We start from the raw sequence: 22178 nt of genomic DNA, 5'->3' as shown, positions 1-22178 counted from the left end.
TGAATCCTACAACAATTCTATGAAGTAGGTTTTATCAGTGCGTCCATGTTACCGTCAAGGCAAGAGACAGTTGGGGAAGTGCACTTTCCGAATGCGCCACGGAGTAGATGGCTGCGCTGGGATTCGAACCCGAGTCTCCTGGCTCGGAAGCCGTAACCACTGATCGTGTCTTCCGCTCAGCTGCTCCTCGGGAAAGGCCCGGAAAGAAGCCACAGCGCAGGGCAAATGCAGGGGGGTGGGTGGTTGAAGGATGGTTCCGCCGGGCTCAGCCAGCAGGGCCGCGCGGCTGCGGGAGAGTGCGGGTCTGTCCCTCGACAGATGAAATGAGTACTCAGACACAGGTATGCAGTGCAAGAGCAGCTGGGACTGCCCCGCCCCGAAAAGCAGGAGCCGCTTGCTCGTGGCGCAATGCCGAAAGCCTGGAGCAAACACAATCTGCGGATAATTAACATTTATTGTTCCCCTTTCAGGGACTTCACAGGCTGGGTGGGGGCGGTGGGAAAGGGCAGTTTCTGGACAAGTTGAGACAAACGAGCCTGATGGAGATAACTTCCCCTTCGCTCTTGCGCAGACTCCTGGCCCTCTGCCTCAGGCTGAGAACAGCTGCCTTCAACTCTTCCAAGCTGTGCCGAGCATTCCCACCTTGCCGAAGGCCGGCTCCTTTCCCTGCAGTTTCTCCCCCGACGCTGACCCATCTCCCACAGGAAAGGACAGTCCAGCCCAGGGTCCCAGCTTCTCTGCCACTCAGGTTGGAAGTCTTCTGGGGTTGCAGTGACCCTGGGGCTCAGGGGCGGACGCCAGCAGGAGGGTGGTTCTGGCTGCGACAGTCAAAAGTGACCAGCGCGCCCAGGGAGATGAGGACCAGACCGGCCAGCCCCAGGCGCACCAGGTTCTCCCTCGTGTAGTCGGAGGAGCTGGAGTCTGCGGGCCGAGCCGGGGGAGAGGGGCTGTCAGCGCTTGGACCCAGAAGTCTGGGCCCTGAACTCCAGGTTTCCTGCCCCTGGGGTGGACTTAGGGACCTGACTCCCCAGTCTGAAAGTTGAGGGGGAGTTGATGGAGGCTTCAACTAGTGGGTCTGAGGGAGGAGGGGCTGGGGGCCTGGACTCCTGGGTCCGAGGGAGGAGGGCTGGGGCCTGGACTCCTGGGTCCGAAGGAGGAGGGGCTGGGGGCCTGGACTCCTGGGTCCGAGGGAGGAGGGGCTGGGGGCCTGGACTCCTGGGTCTGAGGGAGGAGGGCTGGGGCCTGGACTCCTGGGTCTGAGGGAGGAGGGGCTGGGGGCCTGGACTCCTGGGTCCGAGGGAGGAGGGGCTGGGGGCCTGGACTCCTGGGTCTGAGGGAGGAGGGCTGAGGCCTGGACTCCTGGGTCCGAGGGAGGAGGGCTGGGGCCTGCATTTGTGGGTCTGAGGGAGGCGGCGGGCCGCAGGGCCCTCACCTTCGGAGCGGACGGTCAGCACCGGGCTGCGCTGGGACAGCACGTAGGGCGCGGAGGGCGTGTGGTAGTAGCAGCTGTAGGTGCCGGGGGCGCGGGCGCCCAGCAGCGGGAAGTCGGCCCAGGGCTGCGCGGAGTCGCGGTACTGCAGCGGGGCCGCCACGCCCACGCGGTACAGCACGAAGCTCATGTTCCGCAGGGCGCCCGCGCAGCGCAGGGTCACGCGGCCGCCGGGAGCCACCACCGACCCGGGCAGCGCCACCAACGACGGGCGCGGCAGCTCCTCTGCGGGCGGGAGGCGGGCCGCGTGGGCGCCTTTCCAGGAGCGCGCGCTCTGCCTGGCTCCTTCTCTTTGCTTGTCTCTCCCCGCCCGTCTCTCTCTGTCTTTTTCTTTCTTTCTCCTTCTGCCTCTGCCTCTGTCTCTCTCTCTCTCTGCCTCTGTCTCTTTCTCGCTCTCTCTCTGCCTCTGTCTCTGTCTCTCTCTCTCTTTTGTTTTTCTTTTGAGCTAGAGTCTCTCTCTGTCGCCCAGGCTGGAGTGCAGTGGTGCGAGCTCAGCTCACTGCAACCTCTGCCTCCGGGGTTCAGGTAGTTCTCCTGCCTCAGCCTCCCGGGTAGCTGGGATTACAGGCTCGAACCACGACGCCCAGCTAATTTTTTCGTATTTTTAGTAGAGACGGGGTTTCACCGTGTTAGCCAGGATGGTCTCGAACTTCTGACCTTGTGATCCACCCACCTCGGCCTCCGAGAGTGCTGGGATTACAGGTGTGAGCCACCGTTCCCGGCCCTCTCTCTTTCTCTTTCTGTCTCTCTCTCTCTCTCTCTTTTTTTTTTTTTTTTTTTTTTTTTTTGAGACGGAGTCTCGCTCTTATTGCTCAGGCTGGAGTGCAACGGCGCAATCTCGGCTCATCGCAACCTCCGCCTCCCAGGTTCAAGTGATTCTGCTGCCTCAGCCTCCCGAGTAGCTTTCTGTCTCTTTCTCTCTGCTTCTATCTCTGCCTCTCTCTCTTTCCCCTGTCTCTCTCCCCGCCATCTCCCCCACCTCTCTCTCCTCTCTCTCTTCCCGTCCCTCCCTCCCTCTCTCTCTTTCTCTCTGCTTCTCTCTATCTCTGCCTCTCTCTCTTTCCCCTCTCTCCCCTGCTCTCTTCCCGTCCCTCCGTCCCTCTCACTCTTTCTCTCTCTCCCCCTCTCTCTTTCTCTCTCTCCCCCTGACTCCCCCCGGCCCCGCACTGTATCTCTCTCTCTTCTTGTGTCTGTGAAACTATCAGTTTGCTGGCTTCACTCTGTCTCTCTTTCCCTGTATCTCTCTGTCCCTCCCCTGCCTCCCTTGTTCCACCCCCCTTTCTCCTTCGCGACCCCAGGACCTCACCTGTCACCAGCAGTTCCAGGGCATCGCTGGGCTGGGACCAGACACTCGGCCCCCAGTCTGGCCTCCCATAGCAGCAGTGGTAACTTCCCCCTTGGGCTGGAGTCACCTCCTCCAGGAAGAACTCCGCCAGCTCCGAGGACACGTCCCGGAGGAGAAGGGGATCGGTCTCTCCAGACTTGAAAAGTGCAAATCTCCAGGCGGGTTGGGGTGCCCGGCACCTCAAGGTCACATTGACCCCAGGGGTCACAACCGTAGCTGGCCGAGCTCCCAGCCATGGCTTGGGGTATGAAGCTGGGGGGACTGAATAAACGGGGCTGCCTGGGTCCTCGGACCTCCCGGGAGCCCCAGAAGATGAAAGGGAAGTTGGGGAAAGAGGAAAATCACCCTGGACGGGTACTGCCCCTTTCTCAGCCTTAGTTCCCTGTTGGTGAAATCAGGGAGAGACTGGACTACAGTCAAGGCTTGTTAAGAGCAGGTGGATCACGAGGTCAAGAGATCGAGACCATCCTGGCCAACATGGCGAAATGCCGTCTCTACTAAAAAAATACAAAAATTAGCTGGGCGTGGTGGCGTGTGTCTGTAGTCCCAGCTACTCAGGAGGCTGAGGCAGGAGAATCACTTCAACCTGGGAGGCGGAGGTTGCAGTGAGCTGAGATAGCACCACTGCACTCCAGCCTGGTGACAGAGCAAGACTCCGTCTCAAAAAAAAAAAAAAAAACCAGGTGCACATCACTGGGGCAGGACAGAAACTTCACAGCTTCACTCCAGTTTGTAAACATAGTTTCAAAGTGTCAGGTCCCAGAAGTCTGTAATTTTATTCTTATTATTTAAAGTAATGAGATGGGGGGGGGTCTACCTATATTGGCCAGGTTGGTCTTGAACTACCGGCCTCAAGCAATCCTCCCACCTTGGCTTCTCAAAGTGCTAAGATTACAACCTGGTGCCACTGCGCCCATACTATTTTTTTTTTAAATTTATTATTTTTTTTTGAGACAGGGTCTTGCTCTGTTGCTCAGGCAGGAGTGCAGTGGCGTGTTCTCAGCTCACTGCAGCCTTACCTCCTGAGCTCAAACAATCCTCTGCCTCAGCCTCCTGAATTCCTGGGACCACAGGCGCACACTGCTACACCAGGCTGTTTTTTGTATTATTAGTAGTAGTAGAGACAAGCATTCGCTATGTTGCCCAGACTAGTCTCGAACTCCTGGGCTCAAGCGATCCTCCCACCTTGGCCTCCCAAAGTGCTGAGCTTACAGATGTGAGCCACCACACCCAGCCAGAACTCCAATTTTAAATAGCTTTCCAGAATATTTGCTATATAATATTTCAAGAGCGGCCAAAATGCCAGGCAGAGTGGCTCAAGCCTGTAATGGGAGGCCAAGGCAGGGTGGATCACGAGGTCAAGAGATCAGCACCATCCTGGTCAACATGGTGAAACCCCGTCTCTACTAAAAATGAAAAATTAGCTGGGCGTGGTGGCATGCGCCTATAGTCCCAGCTACTCGGGAGGCTGAGGCAGGAGAATCACTTGAACTCGGGAGGTGGAGGTTGCAGTGAGTTGAGATCGTGTCACTGCACTCCAGCCTGGGCAACAGAGTGAGACTCTTTCTGGGGAAAAAAAAAAAAAGTTGCCAAAACTTGCTATCTATTAGGGAGAAAAAAAATGTTGGTTCCCTACCTCACACCATTCCCCTAAACAACTTCCAGATTAACTAAAGACCTACCTGTGTTTCATTTTTTTAATTATAAGAGTATTCAAAAAACTATAGGAAAATCGATTTGTCTTGGGGTAGGGAAGGCTTCCTAAAATATAAAATTAAAAGTTCTGTGGAAGATTCATTAATTTGACCACTTCAGATTTCTTAAGTTGTGTATGCTAAAAGACAAAACTAGAGGACAAATGGCAGTACTGGCAGACATCACTTATTCACAATCACACAAATTAAGAGGACAGGAAGGCTGCGGGGCTCAGTGCGCACACCTGTAATCCCAGCACTTTGGGAGGCCGAGATGGGTGGATCACCTGAGGTCAGGAGTTCGAGACCACCCTGGCCAACATGGTGAAATCCTGTCTCTACTAAAAATGCAAAAATTAGCCAGTTGTGGTGGTGCATGCCTGTAGTCCCACCTGTTTCAGAGGCTGAGCAGGAGAACTGCTTGAACCCAGGAGGCGGAGGTTGCAGTGAGCACACCACCGCTCTCCAACATGGGCAACAGAGTGAGACTCCACCCTCTCAAAAAAAAAAAACCTTAGCCAGGCATGGTGGCATGCACCTGTAATTCTAGCACTTTGGGAGGCTGAGGTGGAGGATTGTCTGAGCTCAGGAGTTTGAAGCTGCAGTAAGCTATGATCGTGCCACTGCATTCCAGCCTGGGTGACAGAATGAGACCCTGTCTCTAAAAAAAAATAAAAAGAGTCGGGCATGGTGGCTCATGCCTGTAATCCCAGCACTTTGGGAGGCCAAGGCAGATGGATCACCTGAGGTCAGGAGTTCCAGACCAGCCTGGCCAACATGGTGAAACCCTGTTTGTACTAAAAATACAAAAATTAGCTAGACATTGTGGTACGTGCCTGTAGTCCCAGCTACTCAGGAGGCTGAGGCAGGAGAATCCCTTGAACCCAGGAGGCAGAGGTTGCAGTGAGCCAAGGCTGTGCCATTGCACTCCAGCCTGGGCGACAGAGCAAGATCCGTCTCAAAAAAAAAAAAAAAGTAGTGTGCAAATATATATATATATATGTGTGTGGATGCATCGAATTTTTTTTTTTTTTTTTGAGAAGGAGTTTTACTCTTGTTTCCCAGGCTTGCGTGTAATGGCATGATCTCGGCTCACTGCAACCTTTGCCTCCCGGGTTCAAGCAATGTTCTTGGCTCAGCCTCCTGAGTAGCTGGGATTACAGGTGTGCACCACCACACCTGGCTAATTTTGTATTTTTAGTAGAAACAGTTTTCACCATGTTGGTCAGGCAGGTTGAAAATTTTTATTTATTTATTTTTTGAGACGAAGTTTTGCTCTGTTGCCAGGCTGGGATGCAGTGGCTCGATCTCAGCTCACTGCAACCTCCACCTCCCAGGTTCAAACGATTCCCCTGCTTCAGCGTCCCAAGTAGCTGGGACTACAGGTGTGTGTTACCTCACCCAGCTAATTTTAGTATTTTAGTACAGACAGGGTTTCTCCACGTTGGCCAGGATGGTCTGGATCTCCCGACCTCAGGTGATCTGTCTGTCTTGGCCTCCCAAAGTGCTGGGATTACAGGCATAAGCCACCACACCCAGCCAAGATCCTGTTTCCTAAGCCCTGCGGTGTGCCAGGCTCAGGGTTTTGTACATGTGATTTTATGAAATATCTCAGCGGCCCATTTTACAGAGAAGGAAATGGAGTCTTGGCACACTGTGGCTTGTTAAAGGTCATGCAAATTAATACGATAGTGAAGCCTCTGCCTCTGAAGCTCCTGGTCTTCACTACTCACCAATAATGGCCACTAAAGGGAATGAGGAAAGAAGGAAGGAATGGAGGGAGGGAGGAAAAGGAGGACATCTGGGGTGGGATTGGGCACCAGAATAAAATCTGAGTAGCTGGAAAAGCGGTGTCAGTGACAAAGGAGAGTGGATGGGGTGGCTACTCACCAGATGGAGTGCTGTCTGTGTGACACACAGGCCCTGTAGAAGGTTGAGGGGCTAGTTTCTTCCTTTTTTTTTTTTTGTCTGAGAAGGAGTGTCATTCTGTCTCCCAGGCTGGAGTGCAATGGCACAATCTCGGCTCACTGCAACCTCTGCCTCCCGGGTTCAAGTGATTCTCCTGCCTCAGCCCCCCAAGTAGCTGGGACTACAGGTGCCTGCCACCACGCCCAGCTAATTTTTGTATTTTTAGTAGAGACAGGGTTTTGCCATATTGCTCAGGCTGGTCTTGAACTCCTGGCCTCAGGTGATCCACCCACTTCAGCCTCCCAAAGTGCTGGGATTACAAGCGTGAGCCACCGCGGCCAGCAACTAGTTCCTTTGAAAGCCTTTTGTGGCCAGCCCCATCTCATTGGTATCCCAGGAATCTGAGTCCCCAGCTCCTCTCTCCTCTGGGAAACAAGAATCTTATCCCTCCCTCGTCCTGTCTCAGGCAGAAATGCAGACTTCCATTACCCAGCTACTGAAGACGTCTGGACCCAGACCCCCCTGGCCTGGGCACCCAAGAGTTCAGGCCCTTGAACTCCCCCTTTTCAGGAGACAATGATCGCAGAGTTTCTCCTCTCCTGGTTCAGGAATCGGAGTCTCCAGTTCCCTCTTCTCTCAGGAGCTACGAGCTCTGTTCCCAGCCCCCTTTCACCAGGGAATTAGGAGTCCTGGCTTCCATCCCCGTCCCATGTGAGATTCTAGGAGTCCTCCCTGTCCCCTACCCTTCTCCTGCCTCAGGATCCAGAGAGACCTGTCCCCATCTCCTTCCTCTTTCGGGAATCTGTCTTCTCTTGCTTTAGGACCCAGGGGTCTGGGCCCCAGTCCTGTTCTTTATTTAACCTAGAATCCCAAACCCCCAGCTGGTGCTGCTGGTCCTCCTGCAGGGCGTGTGGGTCTCCATCGCCTCTCTCTCTGCCACCCACCCCAGCCAGGAACCCAGGGAGGAGGAAGGGGCAGCTCACAGAGGGTCAGCAGCTGGAGGATCAGCACCAGGGCCATGGTGGGCAGATATCCGTGCAGCTGCCGCCAGGGCTCAGCTAGTCCCTCCCAGGAAATGAGGCAACATCAGAAAGCCAGACAGACCCAGAGCCCAGTTTAGGGAAGAGAGAAGTGAGGTGGGGGCCTATGGGTGACTGTGTCATAGCCCCATGGCACTGTGGAAAAAGTTAGCAGGGGGGTCAGTCATAACCTGTGGTGTTCATTAACTCTAGAAACAAATACTCATTGGGAGGCGGAGATGGGAGAATCGCTGAGCCCAGGAGTTCAAGAGCAGCCTGGGCAACATGGCGAGACTGTGTCTAAAAAAAAAAATTGTAAAGCCGGGCACGGTGGCTTAAGCCTGTAATCCCAGCACTTTGGGAGACCGAGGCGGGTGGATCACGAGGTCAAGAGATCGAGACCATCCTGGTCAACATGGTGAAACCCCGTCTCTACTAAAAATACAAAAAATTAGCTGGGCATAGTGGCGTGTGCCTGTAGTCCCAGCTACTCAGGAGGCTGAGGCAGGAGAATCGCCTGAACCCAGGAGGCGGAGGTTGCAGTGAGCCGAGATCGCACCATTGCACTCCAGCCTGGGTAACAAGAGCGAAATTCCGTCTCAAAAAAAAAAAAAAAAAAAAAAAAAAAAAAAAAAAAAATTGTGCCACATCGCTCCAGCCTGGGTAATAGAGTGAGACCATGTCTTTAAATATAGACAGACAGACAGATAGAAAGATATCTGTCTGTTTTAAAAATAAGAACCTATAATATGCCAGACTATTGCTGTGATTGATTGATAAAAATTAGCACCTATTAAGTGCCAGGCCCTTGCTGTGACTGATTGACAGATAAAAATGAGCACCAATTATGTGGCAGGCCTTTGTTGTGATTGATTGATCGATTGATAAAATGATTGACAGGCATAAAAATTAGCACCTGTTATGTGCCAAGCCCTTGCTGTGATACTGTGATAGATAGATAGATGATTGATAGATTGATAGATAAAAAATTAGCACTTATTAAGTGCCCGACCCTTGCTGTGCGATGTTGGCGGGCACAAAGGGGACTCAGACTCCGTTACTACTCTCAAGTAGCAACTACCAGTCCAACTGAAAGACTCAGACCAGGTCAGTTTGTTCAGTGATCTGAGCTATAATGGCGGTTACAGGGCACTGTGAGAGCCCGCGGAAGGCTCCTAAGCCATCTGCGATGAGACCTAGCGCTTCCAGGACGAGCTGATCTTGAGCTGAGGCCTCAAAGGGCAGGTTAATCATTCACTTTCTCCCGGGCTCAGTTTCTTCATCTGTAAAATGGGCTTTCATACATAAACTATAAAATGGGAACTATTTTGTTCTGCCTTAAGTGGATCGCAGCAAGAGGACTAGTCATTCCGGAGCGACTTCAAGGCTGAGAAACACCCTCTTCCCTCCCAGGAAATTAGGCCACATCAGAAAGCCAGACCCAGAGCCCAGTGTAGGGAAGAGAGAAGCGAGGTGGGGGCCTGTGGTGACTGTGTCATGGCCCCATGGCACCGTGGAAAAAGTTAGCAGAGGGGTCAGTCATAACCTGTGGTGTTCATTAATTTAACTCTAGAAACAAATACTTATTGTGAGGCGGGGGTGGGAGGATCGCTTGAGCCCAGTTCATGAGCAGCCTGGTCAACATGTCGAGACCCTGTCTAAAAAAATAAATAAATAGTGCCACCTCGCTCCAGCCTGGGTGACAGAGTGAGACCATGTCTTTAAATTAGACAGATAGATAGAAAGATATCTGTATGTCTGTTTTAAAAATAAGAACCTAAAATAAGGAGATCCCACGCAGGTGCGCAAAGTCAGGATTGCGCTTGCTCCGGGCACCACTTCCTTTACCACCGGGGCCTCATCTTTGTTCTGCGTGAGTGCGCACGCGCAGACTCTGACCGCAGCGCCTCGCGCAGAGGGACCACAACTCCCAGAGTGCTCCGCGTCCTGGCTTTCGCCTCCACCTCTGCTCCAGGGCGCACGCGCAAGCAGGGGAGCGGTGTCTCGCGCAGAGACCACAACTTCCAGAGTGCTTCGCGTCTTCTCTGCTGTCGCCGCCGCCGAGACCAAGATGGCCGCGAGTAAGTGCAAGTGCCGGTGGCGTGCGGGGCTCAGGTAGTTCCGGGAATCTCCAGGCGGTCCTGGGACTAAGGTGCAGCGGGGAAGTGGTGGAGGCGATGGGGTCCGTGCTGGAGGGGGAGGCAGAAGCCACGAGGGGGCTCCTCCAGGGCAGGGGTGGCACGAGAGGGTTAGAGGTCACCGGGGGCAGCCCCTTGCAGGGGTGACCCTCCTCGCCACTCCTCCAGGGCTCGGCGCCTTCCTCAAGAATGCTTGGGCCAAGGAGCCAGTACTGGTCGTGTCCTTCTTCATCGGGACCCTCGGTGCGTGAGTCTCCAGGCGCAAACTTGCATCATCCACCCCTGTCCCTCCACATCGCTCCATCTTGTACCCCTAAAGCCCTATCGCCGTCCTCGAGTCCCCTTGTCTATCCCCATACCCTTTATAACCTCTCCACCATCGCCCCCGCGTTCCTCTCCATCTACCCAACACGCTCTTAACCCCCCTAAATGAGACGTTCTCAACCCTACTCATGCATCAACACCTGAGCACCAAAGATAAAGTCCAGATCCTCCTCCTCCCTTTCAGCTCCCCTCTCCCATTCTGAATTGAATTGGCTTGGTTGGAGGTTGGGCTGGGGAATCTGCGTCTTGTGAAAATCCCCCTATTATCCTAATGTGCTTTCCAGATTGAAAACCTCTGTTGTGGAACTGTGCTATTCACACTTTAATTAGCACCGGAGTTCCTTGTAGGGCTGGGGGCGGGGGATTGTTAAAATAATTTGTTTTTTGTTTTTTTCTTTTTTTTTTTTTGGAGACATAGTCTTACTGTCACTCAGGCTGAAGTTCAGTGACGCCATCTGGCTCACTGCAGCCTCCGCCTCCTGGGTTCAAGGGATTTTTCTGCCTCAGCCTCCTGAGTAGCTGGGATTACAGACGCCCATCAAATTTTTTTTTTTTTTCTTTTTTTGTTGCTATGCAGTCTCCGTCTGTCTTCCAGGCTGGAGTGCAGTGGCATGATCTTGGCTTACTGCAACCTCTGCCTTTGGGGTTCAAGTGATTCTCCTATCTCAGCCTTTTGAGTAGGTGAGATTACAGGCACTCACCACCATGTCTGGCTAATTTTTGTATTTTTAGTAGAGACAGGATTTCACCATGTTGGCCAGGCTGGTCTGGAACTCCTGACCTCAAGTGATCCACTTTCCCAAAGTGCTGAGATTATAGGCATGAGCCACTGGGCCAAGCCAGACTGTACGTCTGGGGTGAGGCCTGGGATTCAAGCATTTTTGAAGAGCTTCCCAGGTCTTGTCAGTACTGCTGGTCCATCAGCCACGCACTAAGGTTCTGAACATTTGTTCAATATGGCAACTGGCAGCCACCAGCCACACCTGGCCCCACTGACCACGTGAAGTGGGGCTGGTATGAATTGAGGTGGTATAAAATACACTGGATTTCAAAAACTTAATATAAGAAAGTGTGGGCCAGGTACAGTGGCTCACGCCTGTAATCCCAGCACTTTGGGAGGCCGAGGCAGGTGGATCGCCTGAGGTCAGTAGTTCGAGACCAGCCTTACCAATATGGTGAAACCCCGTCTCTACTAAAAATATTTAAAAAGTAGCCAGGTGTGGTGGCGCATGCCTGCAGTCCCAGCTACTTGGGAGGCTGAGGCAGGAGAATGGCTTGAACCCAGGAGGCTGAGGTTGCAGTGCGCTGAGATTGCACCACTGCACTCCAGCCTGGACAATAGAGGGAGACAATGTCTCAAAAAAAGTGTGTAAACTACCAATAATCTTTTGTTGATTACATGTTGAAGTGACCTTTTGGATGTACCAAATTAAGTATGTTTCTTAAAATTTATTTCATCTGTATCTTTTATTTTTACTGTGGTTACCTAGAGGATACAAAATTATATACCTGGCACTTAGCATCTGTCAGACATTGCGGGCCTAGAACATTCCTTTTATGTACTGCGCCCCATCCCCCAGGACTCGGCTCCCACTGAGGTGGACTGTGACTCCTCAGTGACTGTTGTCTGTGCAACCCTTTCTCCTTCAGTTTGAAACAGTCTTTTTTTTTTTTTTGAGATGGAATCTCTCTGGCACCCAGGCTGGAGTGCAGTGGCACGATCTGGGCCGACTGCAGCCTCAACCTCCCAGGCTCAAGGGTCTCCTGCCTCAGCCTCCTGAGTAGCTGGGATTATAGGCGCCACCACCACATGCAGCTAATTTTTATGTTTTTAGTAGAGATGGGGTTTCATTCACCATGTTGGTCAGCCTAGTCTCAAACTCCTGACCTCAGGTGATCTGCCCACCTTGGGCTCTCAAAGCGCTGGGATTACAGGCGTGAGCCACCGCGTCCAGCCGTTTGTAACAATCTTGATTTCTAAGGAACAGTCCTGTGACACCACCCCCAGGATGCTCCATGATGAACGCTAATGCACTCATTCCATGACCAACCCCACTGCTCCCTCTTCTAGGCCCCATGTATCTGTGTTGGGCTCCCACCCCTACCTCCATTTAACCCCTTAAAAAAGAGTTTTAAACCTTCCTGTCTAGAATAGGGATCCCAAGGTACCAAGGATCTTCCTGGAGGTGCTGGCCCTCCCCCTTTGCACTTTACCTTCCCTTTGCCAAGGCTCAGCCTCTCTTCCCCTCTCCTCAGAGAGCTGCCTTCCCCTGGGCCTCACACCTGTGTCTTTCCACAGCTATAATTCTGCCCCCAATCAGCCCCTATTTCAAGTACTCTGTCATGATCAACAAGGCCACGCCCTACAACTACCCAGGTAAGTGGGGGCCCTGCAGGGATCGCTGGGATGGGCCCCGCCGCCCTGTGCTGGGGCTGGGGCCATTATGGGCAGGTTTTTCCTAAGCAGGGGTCAGACATTCAGCAGTGCTGCCTGTACTCCCCCTGCTCACCTTTTTAAGAACTGAGATATAATTCATACACTATTCTGTGTTTGTGCTTCCAGTGTCTATTACTTTCCGGATTTCTGTCCCTCTCTGGGTTGCTATCTGTGGTGTTTTCTCGGTCTGCATCTTTACAGGTTTCTGTCCTGTTTCCCCATCTCTTTTGGGGGTCTCTCTCTGTCTCTCCGGTTTTCCATGTCTCTCGGTCTCTGTATCTCCCTGCCTCTTCTGCATCACAGATTCTCTGATCCTTACCCTCCTCTCACCCCCTGGCGTCTCCCTTTCCCTCTGGATATAAAGCGACAGACAGCTCTTCTCTCCAGGCTCTGGAGACATGCTGGTCTCAGTGGCCCCCTCCTGTCCCACAGTGCCTGTCCGCGATGATGGGAACATGCCCGACATACCCAGCCACCCCCAGGACCCCCAGGGGCCCAGCCTGGAGTGGCTGAAGAACCTGTGAGCACCTCCACTGACCAAGGCGGGCCCTCTCTCGGCTCCCAATAAAAATGTGAAAACCAAGCCCAGAATGTGAGCATGTGTGTGATCAGAAGTGGGAACAGGAGACGGTGGCCAGGGTGAGTGTGGGGTCAGTTTACTGGGCATGGGTCAGTCAGAGGGTGGGCTAGCTAGGGTCGGGTAGGGCAACAGTTTGTCTGGACCCTGAGAAACCCAACTGGAATCCAGGGCCTCGTCTGCTTCAAAGCCAAAGTCTTCCTCGACCTTAATCTGCAGGAGATAATGAAGTTTAGTCAGCTGGGAATCTAGGAAATCCGATCAGCTTCACTGTTTTTGTTTCGTTTTGTTTTGATTTTTAAAGAGACAGGCCCTCACTCTGTTGCCCAGGCTGGAGTGCAGTGGTGCCATCATAGTTTACTGCAGGCTCTGCCTCTCAGGCTCAAGTGATCCTCCCACCTTAGCCTCCCAAGTAGCTGGGACTACAGGCACAGGCCAACCAAGCCTTTTTTTTTTTTTGGTAGAGATGAGGTCTCAGTATGTTGCTCAGGGAGGTCTCAACTCCTGGCCTCAAGTGAACCTCCCACCTGGGCCTCCCAGAGTGCTGGGATTACAGGCCTGAGCCACTGCACCTGGCCATCCTCACGGCTCTAGTCTTGCCAGGCTGGTCAGCTTCCTCCTTATACCTCAGAGGCAATCCCAGTGTTCCTGGGTCCAGATGCTCTTCCGACTTTCCTCCCTTCGCTGGGCCTCTCTTCCACCCTCTCTTTGATCCTTCCCTCTCCTCTCCTCCCAGGCTTCTCCAGGTCTTCTCCTTCCCTTTCCAACTTTGCCTCCTTTTCTACGCAGCCTTTGCCCCACTTTTTCCAGCTACCTCCCTGCCTGATCCTAGGCTTCCAACACTTCCTGTTTCACCTCCTTTCTCCAACCTCCCCAGGCCCCAGGAGCCCTGAACTTGACTCTGCCCAGCCCCAGTCCCTCCCCTTGAGTTTCCCCGCTTCCTCACCTGCACTGGTGCCAGCTCTGGAGTCAGCGCAGTTCCTGCTCGACGTCCATCCCGTGGCACTCGCCTCCTCTTCCGCCCACTGGGCCCCTCGACGGGGACTGGGCTGCCAGGTTCTAGGGGTGCAGGAGTCCTTCTCGGCGGGGACAGTGCCTCTTTCTCTGGAGGCTCATTCTCAGCATTGCCTGGGGTGGGGGCATCTGCGCCCTGGCTGCCCTCATCCTGGCAGGGAGGAGCGGGGGGAGGTGATGGTGTGTCCCGGGCTCCCAGTTCCTGACCCTCCTGGAGGCCCAGCACTCACCTCCAGCACGATGGTGAACTGGCCGGCGCGGTAGTCATCCCCGTAGGAGTCCAGCACTCTCATGAGGAACCTGCTCAGGGAGAAGCCACCGATAGAATGAGTTAATCTCCTAGCAGCTGGGGAAGAAGGGCCGCAGGATAGAGCTCAGCTCCCGCTCCACTCCAAGCCACAGCTGTCCTGGACCCAGGAGGTCCTGAGCTCTGGCTGAGTTTCCTGCTCTGCAAACGGGATGATGGCCTTGACTGCGCCGGGCGCTGCGTGGTGATACTGACAGTGACACTGAGGATTTCCGTAAAGTACCTAATGTGATATCGGCACCCAGGACACGTTCATATGTGAGGTAGAATTTTTTTTTTTTTTTTTTTGAGATAGAGCCTTGCTCTGTTGCCCAAGCTGGAGTGCAGTGGCATGATCTCAGTTCACCGCAACTTCCGCCTCCTGGGTTCAGGCAATTATCCTGCCTCAGCCTCCTGAGTAGCTGGGATTACAGGCACGTGCCACCATGCCCAGCTAATTTTTGTATTTTTAGTAGAGACAGGGTTTCACCGTGTTGATCAAGCTGGTCTCAATCTCCTGATCTTGTGATCCACCCTCAGCCTCCTAAAGTGCCGGGATTATAGGCGTGAGCCACCACGCCCGGCTCTGAGTTAGAATTTTTGTTGATAACTAAAAAGTGAGAGAGGGGAGTGCAGACCACTTCTACTGATGACCTTGCCTTTTATCAACACTGGCTTCTCTCATTTCCCCAGTCCCTGCCTCCAGAGTTCCTTCTTTTTAAAGTTCTAATTGATGGAATGGTTCCTCTGCACCAGCGCCTGGGCAGAAAGTTTTTTGTTGTTTTTGAGAGGAAGTCTCGTTCTGTCTCCCAGACTATAGTGCAGTGGCGCGATCTTGGCTCACCATAACCTCTGCCTCCCGGGTTGAAGCGATTGTCCTGCCTCAGCCTCCCAAGTAGCTGGGATAACAGGTGCCTGCCTAGCTGATGTTTGTGTTTTTAGTAGAGACGGGGTTTCCTCCCCATGTTGGCCAGTCTGCTCTTGAACTCCTGACCTCAGGTGATCCACCTGCCTCAGCCTCCCAAAGTGCTGGATTACAGGCGTGAGCCACCACACCCGGCCAGGATGCTTTTTAGGCTGATCTTGTTCTTTACACATGCCCTGAGGGCCCGCTCTGCTGTCAGTGCTGTTCTGGGGGCTGTGCTGAGGGCACATCAGGGGACAAAACAAAGGCCCCTGTTGCCGATGGAACTCAGGGTCACAGCGTAGACAATGAACAAGCCAACAAAACACAACGGACCAGAAAGTGGGAAGGAGGTGGATGATACTGGGATTAGAACTTCAAAAGCTGGTGGCAGAGGCCTCACAAGCAGATGCAGGAGTGGCAGGGCCGAGGGAGCGCCTGGTTTCTAGTGCAGCAGGCAGGCAGGCAGGTGTGAGGGGCGCTCTGAGCCAGGGCCTGCTCTGCTGCAGGATGTTCACCTTTACTCTGAGTCAGCTGAGAGCCACCTCGGAGGGGTGGAGGAGGGGCCTGGTATGTCTGATATTTCAGAAGGACTGGCGGGGCCGGAGAACTTGCATTTGCACCAAGTTCCCAGGTGGCCCTGATGTTGCCAGTCCACAGGCCACGCTTGCAGAACCACGGGGCTGGGCTTCAGGCCAATAGTGCGAGAAGCCTGATTCTCACTTAGCTGTGCAAAATTATTCAGGGAGGTTTTGCATGCACGCAGGCTTTCTTAACTCTGCACCCAAAAAGCCACCGATCCCTTCTATAAACTGCACCCACTGATCCCTTTCATAAACTCCTGACCTGAAAAACCTTGGCTAAGGCAGGGCGCAGTGGCTCACGCCTGTAGTCCCAGCACTTTGGGAGGACGAGGTGGGTGGATCACCTAGGTCAGAAGTTCGAGACCAGCCTGGCCAACAAGGTGAAACCCTGTCTGTTAAAAATACAAAAATTAGCCGGGCGTGGTGGTGCACACCTGTAATCCCAGCTATTTGGGAGGCTGAGGCAGAAGAATCACTTGAACCCGGGAGGTGCGAAGGTTGCAGTGAGCTGAGATCACGTCACAGCACTCCAGCCTGTCTACAAAGTGAAACTCTGTATCAAAAAAAAGAAAAAAAAAAAACTTGGCTACAGGTACAAAGAGGAAAAGGTGGGGCTTGCCCTGGCTGTTTTAAGAGGAGACTTGGGCTAAGGGAGAGGTAGGGAGGCAGAGAGCAGTGATCCAAGCGAGAGGCTGTGTCCCCAGGCCCAGGTTGGTGGCAGCAGAGGAGTGAGGAGACGTGGGTATATTCTAGGGGTAGAGGTAATGGGGAGCAGCCCACTCTACCCGGCCCTCCCTCAGTCCCAGTGCTCAGCACTCCTCCCTCCAAGACCGAATTCCACTCTTCCTCCCTGCTTGCCTCAGCCCCAGGCCCTCATCTCCAGGCTCTCTTCCTTGTGGCTTGTGAGGGTTGGGCGGTCGTGGGAGTGGGGGAGGGGGTGGGAGTGTCTGGGAGCGAAGCTCACGGGCCCAGGCGGGGCACAGAAGGGGTTACCTCCGCTCCTGCTGCAGCCTCCGAGTGATCCTCTGCACTTGATGGAGCCTGTTCAGGACCCGCTCGTTCACCTGTGGGGTGGGAAACTCGCATGAGCTGGATCCCACTCCTCCCATTCATTCATTCAACGGATGTGTAATGGAGCATGTGCTAAGCTTGGGGGAGACTGGACAAAGGCCCTCCTGTGGCCGAGGCACTTCCACCTTCCCATCCCTCCCACTCCCCTCTCAGCACACAGGGTCCCGTGTGCCCTCCTGTGGGGCCTTCCACATGCTGTTCCTCTACGTGGACCCTTGACCCAGCCATTGGCGCAGCTCACTCCCCACTCCCTCAAGTCTTAGGCCAACTGTTACCTGCTCAGGGAGCCCAAACCTCCCATTAAGTCGAAACATACCAGGCCAGGCGCAGTGGCTCACGCCTGTAGTCCCAGCACTTTGGGAGTCCTAGGCGGGTGGATCACCTGAGTTCAGGAGTTCAAAACCAGCCTGACCAACATGGTGAAACCTCGTATCTACTAAAAATACAAAATTAGCTGGGCGCAGTGGCTCACGCCTGTAATCCCAACACTTTGGGAGGCCTAGGCGGGTGGATCACCTGAGATCAGGAGTTCAAAACCAGCCTGACCAACATGGCGAAACCTCCTATCTACTAAAAATACAAAATTAGCTGGGCGTGGTGGTGCATGCCTGTAATCCCAGCTACTCGGGATACTGAGGCAGGAGAATCGCTTGAACCCGGGAGGTGGAGGTTGCAGTGAGCTGAGATCGTGCCATTGCACTCCAGCCTGGGCAACAAGAATGAAACTCTGTCTCAAAAAAAAAAAAAAAGAGAAAAACACCTGAGTTCAAATCTTGGCTCTGGCTTGGCATGGTGGCTCATGCCTATAATCCCAGCACTTTGAGAGGCCAAGGCAGATGGATCACTTGAGGCCAGGGGTTTGACACCAGCCTGGGCAACAGAGTGAGACCCCATGACTACAAAAAAAAGAAAAAAAGTAGCTGGGCATGGTGGCTGTAGTCCCAGCTTCTTGGGAGGCTGGAGGCTAAGACAGGAAGATTGCTGGAGTCCAGGAGGTGGAGGCTGCAGTGAGCCACAATCACACCACTGCACTCCAGCCTGGGCAACAGAGCGAGACCCCATCTCACAAAGAGTCTCAGGTCTGCCACTGCTGAGCTCTGTGCTTGGGTGCGTTACCTAACCTCTCTGAGCCTTAATTTTCTCTGCTTGTAAATAGGAGTAATAACAGGATCTATTCCTGGGGGCTGGATTAAGAGCAGAGGCTCCGTTGAGTCCCTTTGGGCCTGGGTGTTCATCTGTTAAACAGAGTGGAATATGCCCCAGCCTCCCTCCTTACAGAACTCCCCAGTGCCGTCACTGAGTTGAGGCCATGCGCAGTGGCTCATGCCTGTAATCCTAGTATTTGGGGAGGCCAAGGCAGGGGGATCACTTGAGGTGAGGAATTCAAGACCAACCTGGGCAACATGGCGAACCCCCATCTCTACAAAAAGTACAAACGTTAGCCAGGTGTGGTGTGCCTGTAGTCCCAGCTATTTTGGGGGCTGAGGCTGGAGGATTGCTTGAACCTGGGAGGTTGAGGCTGCAATAAGCTGAGACTGCGCCACTGCACTCCAGCTTTGGTGACAAAGTGAGACGCTGCCTCAACAAAGAGGAGAAAAAAAAGCTGAAGGCCAGGCGCAGTGGCTCACACCTGTAGTCCCAGCACGTTGGGAGGCTGAGGCGGGTGGATCACCTGAGGTCAGGAGTTCAAAACCAGCCTGACCAACATGGTGAAACCCCGTCTCTACTAAAAATACAAAAATTAGCTGGGTGTGGTGGCACACACCTGTAGTTCCAGCTACTCGGGAGGCTGAGGCGGGAGAATCACCTGAACCCAGGAGGTGGAGGTTACAGTGAGCCGAGATGACACCACTGCACTCCAGCCTGGGCCTCCCCAGACGAGACTCCATCTCAAAAAAAAAAAAAAAAAGTTGAATTATGTCCCCCTAAAAGGGGTGTTAAGGCCATAACCCCCAGTACCTCAGAATCTGACCTTGTTTAGAGACAGGGTTGTCACAAAAGTAATCAAGTTAAAATGAAGCCAGTGGGTGGGCCCTAATCCAGTATGACTGGAGTCCTTATAAACAGGAAACTGGGACACGCGGACATACGCAGAGGGAGCAGCAGTACGAAGATGAGGGTGGAGATCAGGCTGAGGTTTCTATGTGCCAACAACTGCCAGCAACCTCCAGCGGCCAGGGGAGAGGCCTGGAACAGACTCACAAGCCCGCCGACACCTCGCCCTGGACTTCCAGCCTCCAGAACTTAGGAATTTGTTCCTTTCTCTTTTTTTGAGATGGAGTTTCACTCTTGTCGCCCAGGCTGGAGTGCAGTGGCTTGATCTTCGCTCACCGCAACGTCCACCACCAGGTTCCAGCGATTCTCTTGCCTCAGCCTCCTGAGTAGCTGGGATTACAGGCGCCCACCACCATGCCCTGCTAATTTTGTATTTTTAGTAGAAATGGGTTTCACCATGTTGGTCAGGCTGGTCTCAAACTCCTGACCTCAGGTGATCCATCCACCTCGGCCTTCCAAATTGCTGGGATTACAGGTGTGAGCCATCGCACCTGGCCAGGAATTTCTGTTCTTGAGGGACCCTGTTTGTGGGGCGTTATGGGAGTCCTAGCAAACTAATACAGCTGTCTTCAGAGAGTTTCAAGCATCCAGACCTGATGCTGTCCCTCTTCTGTTTGAAACCCTTCAATGGCTCCTCCTCACTCTCGAGGAAAAAAAAAAAGTCTCCAAACTTCGTGCCCTGGTGTTCCCGGCCTGCCAGGATCTGAGCCCTGCCTGATGTTGTTCCATCCTCATTGATTTTTTTTTTTTTTCTAGACGGAGTCTTACTCTGTCACCCAGGCTGGAGTGCTGTGGCATGATCTCGGCTCACTGCAACCTCCACCTCCTGGGTTCAACCAATTCTTTTTTTTTTTTTTTTTGAGACGGAATTTCACTCTTGTTACCCAGGCTGGAGTGCAATGGCGCGATCTCGGCTCACCGCAACATCTGCCTCCTGGGTTCAGGCAATTCTCCTGCCTCAGCCTCCTAAGTAGCTGGGATTACAGGCACGCGCCACCATGCCCAGCTAATTTTTTTTATTTTTAGTAGAGACGGGGTTTCACCATGTTGACCAGGATGGTCTCGATCTCTTGACCTCGTGATCCACCCGCCTAGGCCTCCCAAAGTGCTGGGATTACAGGTGTGAGCCACCGCGCCCAGCCTGGGTTCAACCAATTCTTATGCCTCAGCCTCATGAGTAGCTGGGACTACAGGTGCACACCACCACACCTGGTTAACTTTCTGTATTTTTAGTAGAGATGATGGGGTTTCACCATGTTGGCCAGGCTGGTCTGGAACTCCTGACCTTAGGTGATTCTCACGCCTTGGCCTCCCAAAGTGCTGGGATTACAGGCGTGAGCCACGATGCCTGGGCCATCCCTCATTCTCAGCAGGGAGGCTGATGCAGTCATTCACCCTAGACAAACTGGAGTTTGCAGTGGCAGCCGTGGGGATGGAGGCTCAGAATGAATGGGTCGAGAGGAGTGAATCCTGGCAGGGGCATGGGAGATGCAAAGAGCCTGGACTTTCACCTGGCTCTGCTACCTATTGAGAGACCCCTGGGAGACATTAGAGCACCCATCTGGGTTGTCAGGGAAGCTCCACAGGAGATGGCGGGGACTGGCACAGGGCCAGACACATGTGGATGCTAAATGAGTGAATAAATAGGTGAAAGATTCATTCAGCGAGCCAAGGAAGGCTGGGCATGTGGAGAGGCAGAGATGGCGAGGGGCAGTAGTTTAGGCCAGGGGACCCCAAAACGGGGATCCACACTCACCTACCTGCTCGATCTCCCGGCAGCGCCGACCTAGTGCCTGGTACTTTCTGCGATTTAATTCCCGCTGGCGCCGCCGCCGACCCCGGGCTGCCTCTTCCTCTTCGTCTCGCTCCCGGAGCCCTGAGCCACCCAGACCACCTGACACAAACTCCACTTCTGTCTCCAGCTCACTCTCCAGGATGTGGCCACCAAATAGGGGAGGCAGCGCCAACTCTGAGCCTGGTGGCGCTGAGAACTCCTCAAAGCCCACGGCTGCCATGGTCCTAAAGGGCAGGGAAAGGCTCAGGGACCCTGGATCCTGCACCCTCAGCCCCTCTTCCCGTTGAACCAGCAGCCCAAACCCCACCCCCCCCATCCTCAGATCCCAGAATCCAGGCCCCCAGCCCCTCCCTCAGACCCAGGAGTCCAGGTCCCCAGCCCTTCCTCCTTCAGACCCAGGAGTCCAGGCCCCCAACTCCTCCACTCTCAGACCCAGGAGTCCAGGCCCCCAGCCCCTCCCCTCCTCCCTCAGACCCGGAAGTCCAGACCCCCAGCCCCTCCCCTCCTCCCTCAGACCCAGGAATCCAGACCCCCAGCCCTCTTCCTTCAGACCCAAGAACCCCAGCCCCTCCTCCTTCAGACCCTAGAATCCAGCCCCCAGCCCCTCCTCCCTCAGAAGACCCAGGAGTCCAGGTCCCCAGCCCCTCCTCCCTCAGACCCAGGAGTCCAGGTTCCCAGCCCCTCCTCCCTCAGACCCAGGAGTCCAGGTCCCCAGCCCCTCCTTCCCAGCACCCACAGGGTTCAAGCCCTGATCCCCACTCCCAGGATCCAAGAGTCCAGACCTCCAGACTTTTTCTCTCCAAGGACCCAGGGAGTCCAAGTCCCAACCCTCACCCAGACGCAGTAGTCCAGGCTTCCAACCTCCTCGTCTCAGATCCAGCAGTACAAACCCCTAGCCTTCTCCTCTCTCAGGATGCACCAGTGAAGACCTCAGTCCATAAAAGGGTTCTAAGGTAAAGCAGCTGCAAGAACTACAACCCCCATCAGCCCTCAGGGTAAAAGGTCATATGGTTGCACACAAATGCAGGTGCAGTGTCTTCTGGGATTCGCAGTTTTTCACAAGGGCTCAGCCACTTACCCCTCTCTCTGCTCCAATTCCATCTCCGCGAGCTCCGGGAGCCCCGTGCCTCACAACTTCGAGCCTCTTAAATCGCTAGGTTAAGCCGTTCGCAAAACTACTTGTCCTATCAGGCCTCGCGGCCGAGGACGGCGGGACGTGGCTCTAGGCCTTGTGGGAATTGTAGTTTCTTGTTTCCGGCTTCGCTTCCGGCCACCCCCACGTCCACCCCGAATCCCTACTTAAAGGCCTTGCTTTCTCATCTAACGCCGCAACCAGTCCTCTGAGTTGCCACAGTCTTTCTTCTTGTCTCGATGCCCCGTCGTCCAGCCACAGCGATTCACCGCTTAGCAGGATCGGTCCACAGCGGGCCGTGAGTCTGATCAGCCCCTCTCCTTGCGGCTTACCGCCTCTCTCCGCCTAGCTCCAGGTGCTAATAAAGTTGTTGTTCCAAACGCGGCCAGGAGCGTCGCGAACGGAG

At 54.0% G+C, this 22178-nt stretch overlaps 3 protein-coding genes across 6 annotated transcripts; 1 reads left to right on the top strand and 2 right to left on the bottom strand.

The window, feature by feature from the left end:
* Positions 1–436: 436 nt before the first annotated feature.
* Positions 437–7557, bottom strand: OSCAR (osteoclast associated Ig-like receptor). Of its 2 annotated transcripts, XM_012474642.3 has the most exons (5): positions 7420–7557; positions 6419–6451; positions 2796–3095; positions 1433–1714; positions 437–921 (listed from the first exon to the last, which is right to left on the bottom strand). In XM_012474642.3, the coding sequence occupies exons 1-5, from the start codon at positions 7454–7456 to the stop codon at positions 785–787; spliced, it is 789 nt and encodes a 262-aa protein (XP_012330065.2). In that variant the 5' UTR covers positions 7457–7557; the 3' UTR covers positions 437–784. The 2 variants fall into 2 exon arrangements, with proteins under 2 accessions (XP_012330065.2, XP_012330066.2); XM_012474643.3 differs by lacking the exon at positions 6419–6451.
* Positions 7558–8059: 502 nt separating this feature from the next.
* NDUFA3 (NADH:ubiquinone oxidoreductase subunit A3) lies at positions 8060–12937 on the top strand. Of its 2 annotated transcripts, none has more exons than XM_012474649.3 (4): positions 8060–9536; positions 9762–9836; positions 12217–12294; positions 12742–12937. In XM_012474649.3, exons 1-4 carry the CDS (start codon positions 9527–9529, stop codon positions 12876–12878), a joined length of 300 nt encoding a protein of 99 aa, XP_012330072.1. In that variant the 5' UTR covers positions 8060–9526; the 3' UTR covers positions 12879–12937. The 2 variants fall into 2 exon arrangements, with proteins under 2 accessions (XP_012330072.1, XP_012330073.1); XM_012474650.3 differs by having other exon boundaries at positions 8067–9536; positions 12787–12937.
* A 57-nt stretch (positions 12938–12994) lies between these two features.
* TFPT (TCF3 fusion partner) lies at positions 12995–22175 on the bottom strand. 2 transcript variants are annotated; one of them, XM_012474647.2, is made up of 6 exons: positions 21475–22175; positions 20606–20864; positions 16713–16783; positions 14176–14245; positions 13878–14096; positions 12995–13144 (listed from the first exon to the last, which is right to left on the bottom strand). In XM_012474647.2, exons 2-6 carry the CDS (start codon positions 20858–20860, stop codon positions 13025–13027), a joined length of 735 nt encoding a protein of 244 aa, XP_012330070.1. In that variant the 5' UTR covers positions 20861–20864; positions 21475–22175; the 3' UTR covers positions 12995–13024. The 2 variants fall into 2 exon arrangements, with proteins under 2 accessions (XP_012330070.1, XP_012330068.1); XM_012474645.3 differs by having other exon boundaries at positions 21719–22175.
* Positions 22176–22178: the final 3 nt, after the last annotated feature.

This window comes from Aotus nancymaae, unplaced genomic scaffold (assembly GCF_030222135.1).
Source record: "Aotus nancymaae isolate 86718 unplaced genomic scaffold, 86718_ANA_hifiasm-v0.15.2.pri h1tg000028l, whole genome shotgun sequence".
Lineage (NCBI taxonomy): Eukaryota > Metazoa > Chordata > Mammalia > Primates > Aotidae > Aotus > Aotus nancymaae.
This window is presented reverse-complemented; position numbering and strand designations above follow the sequence as displayed.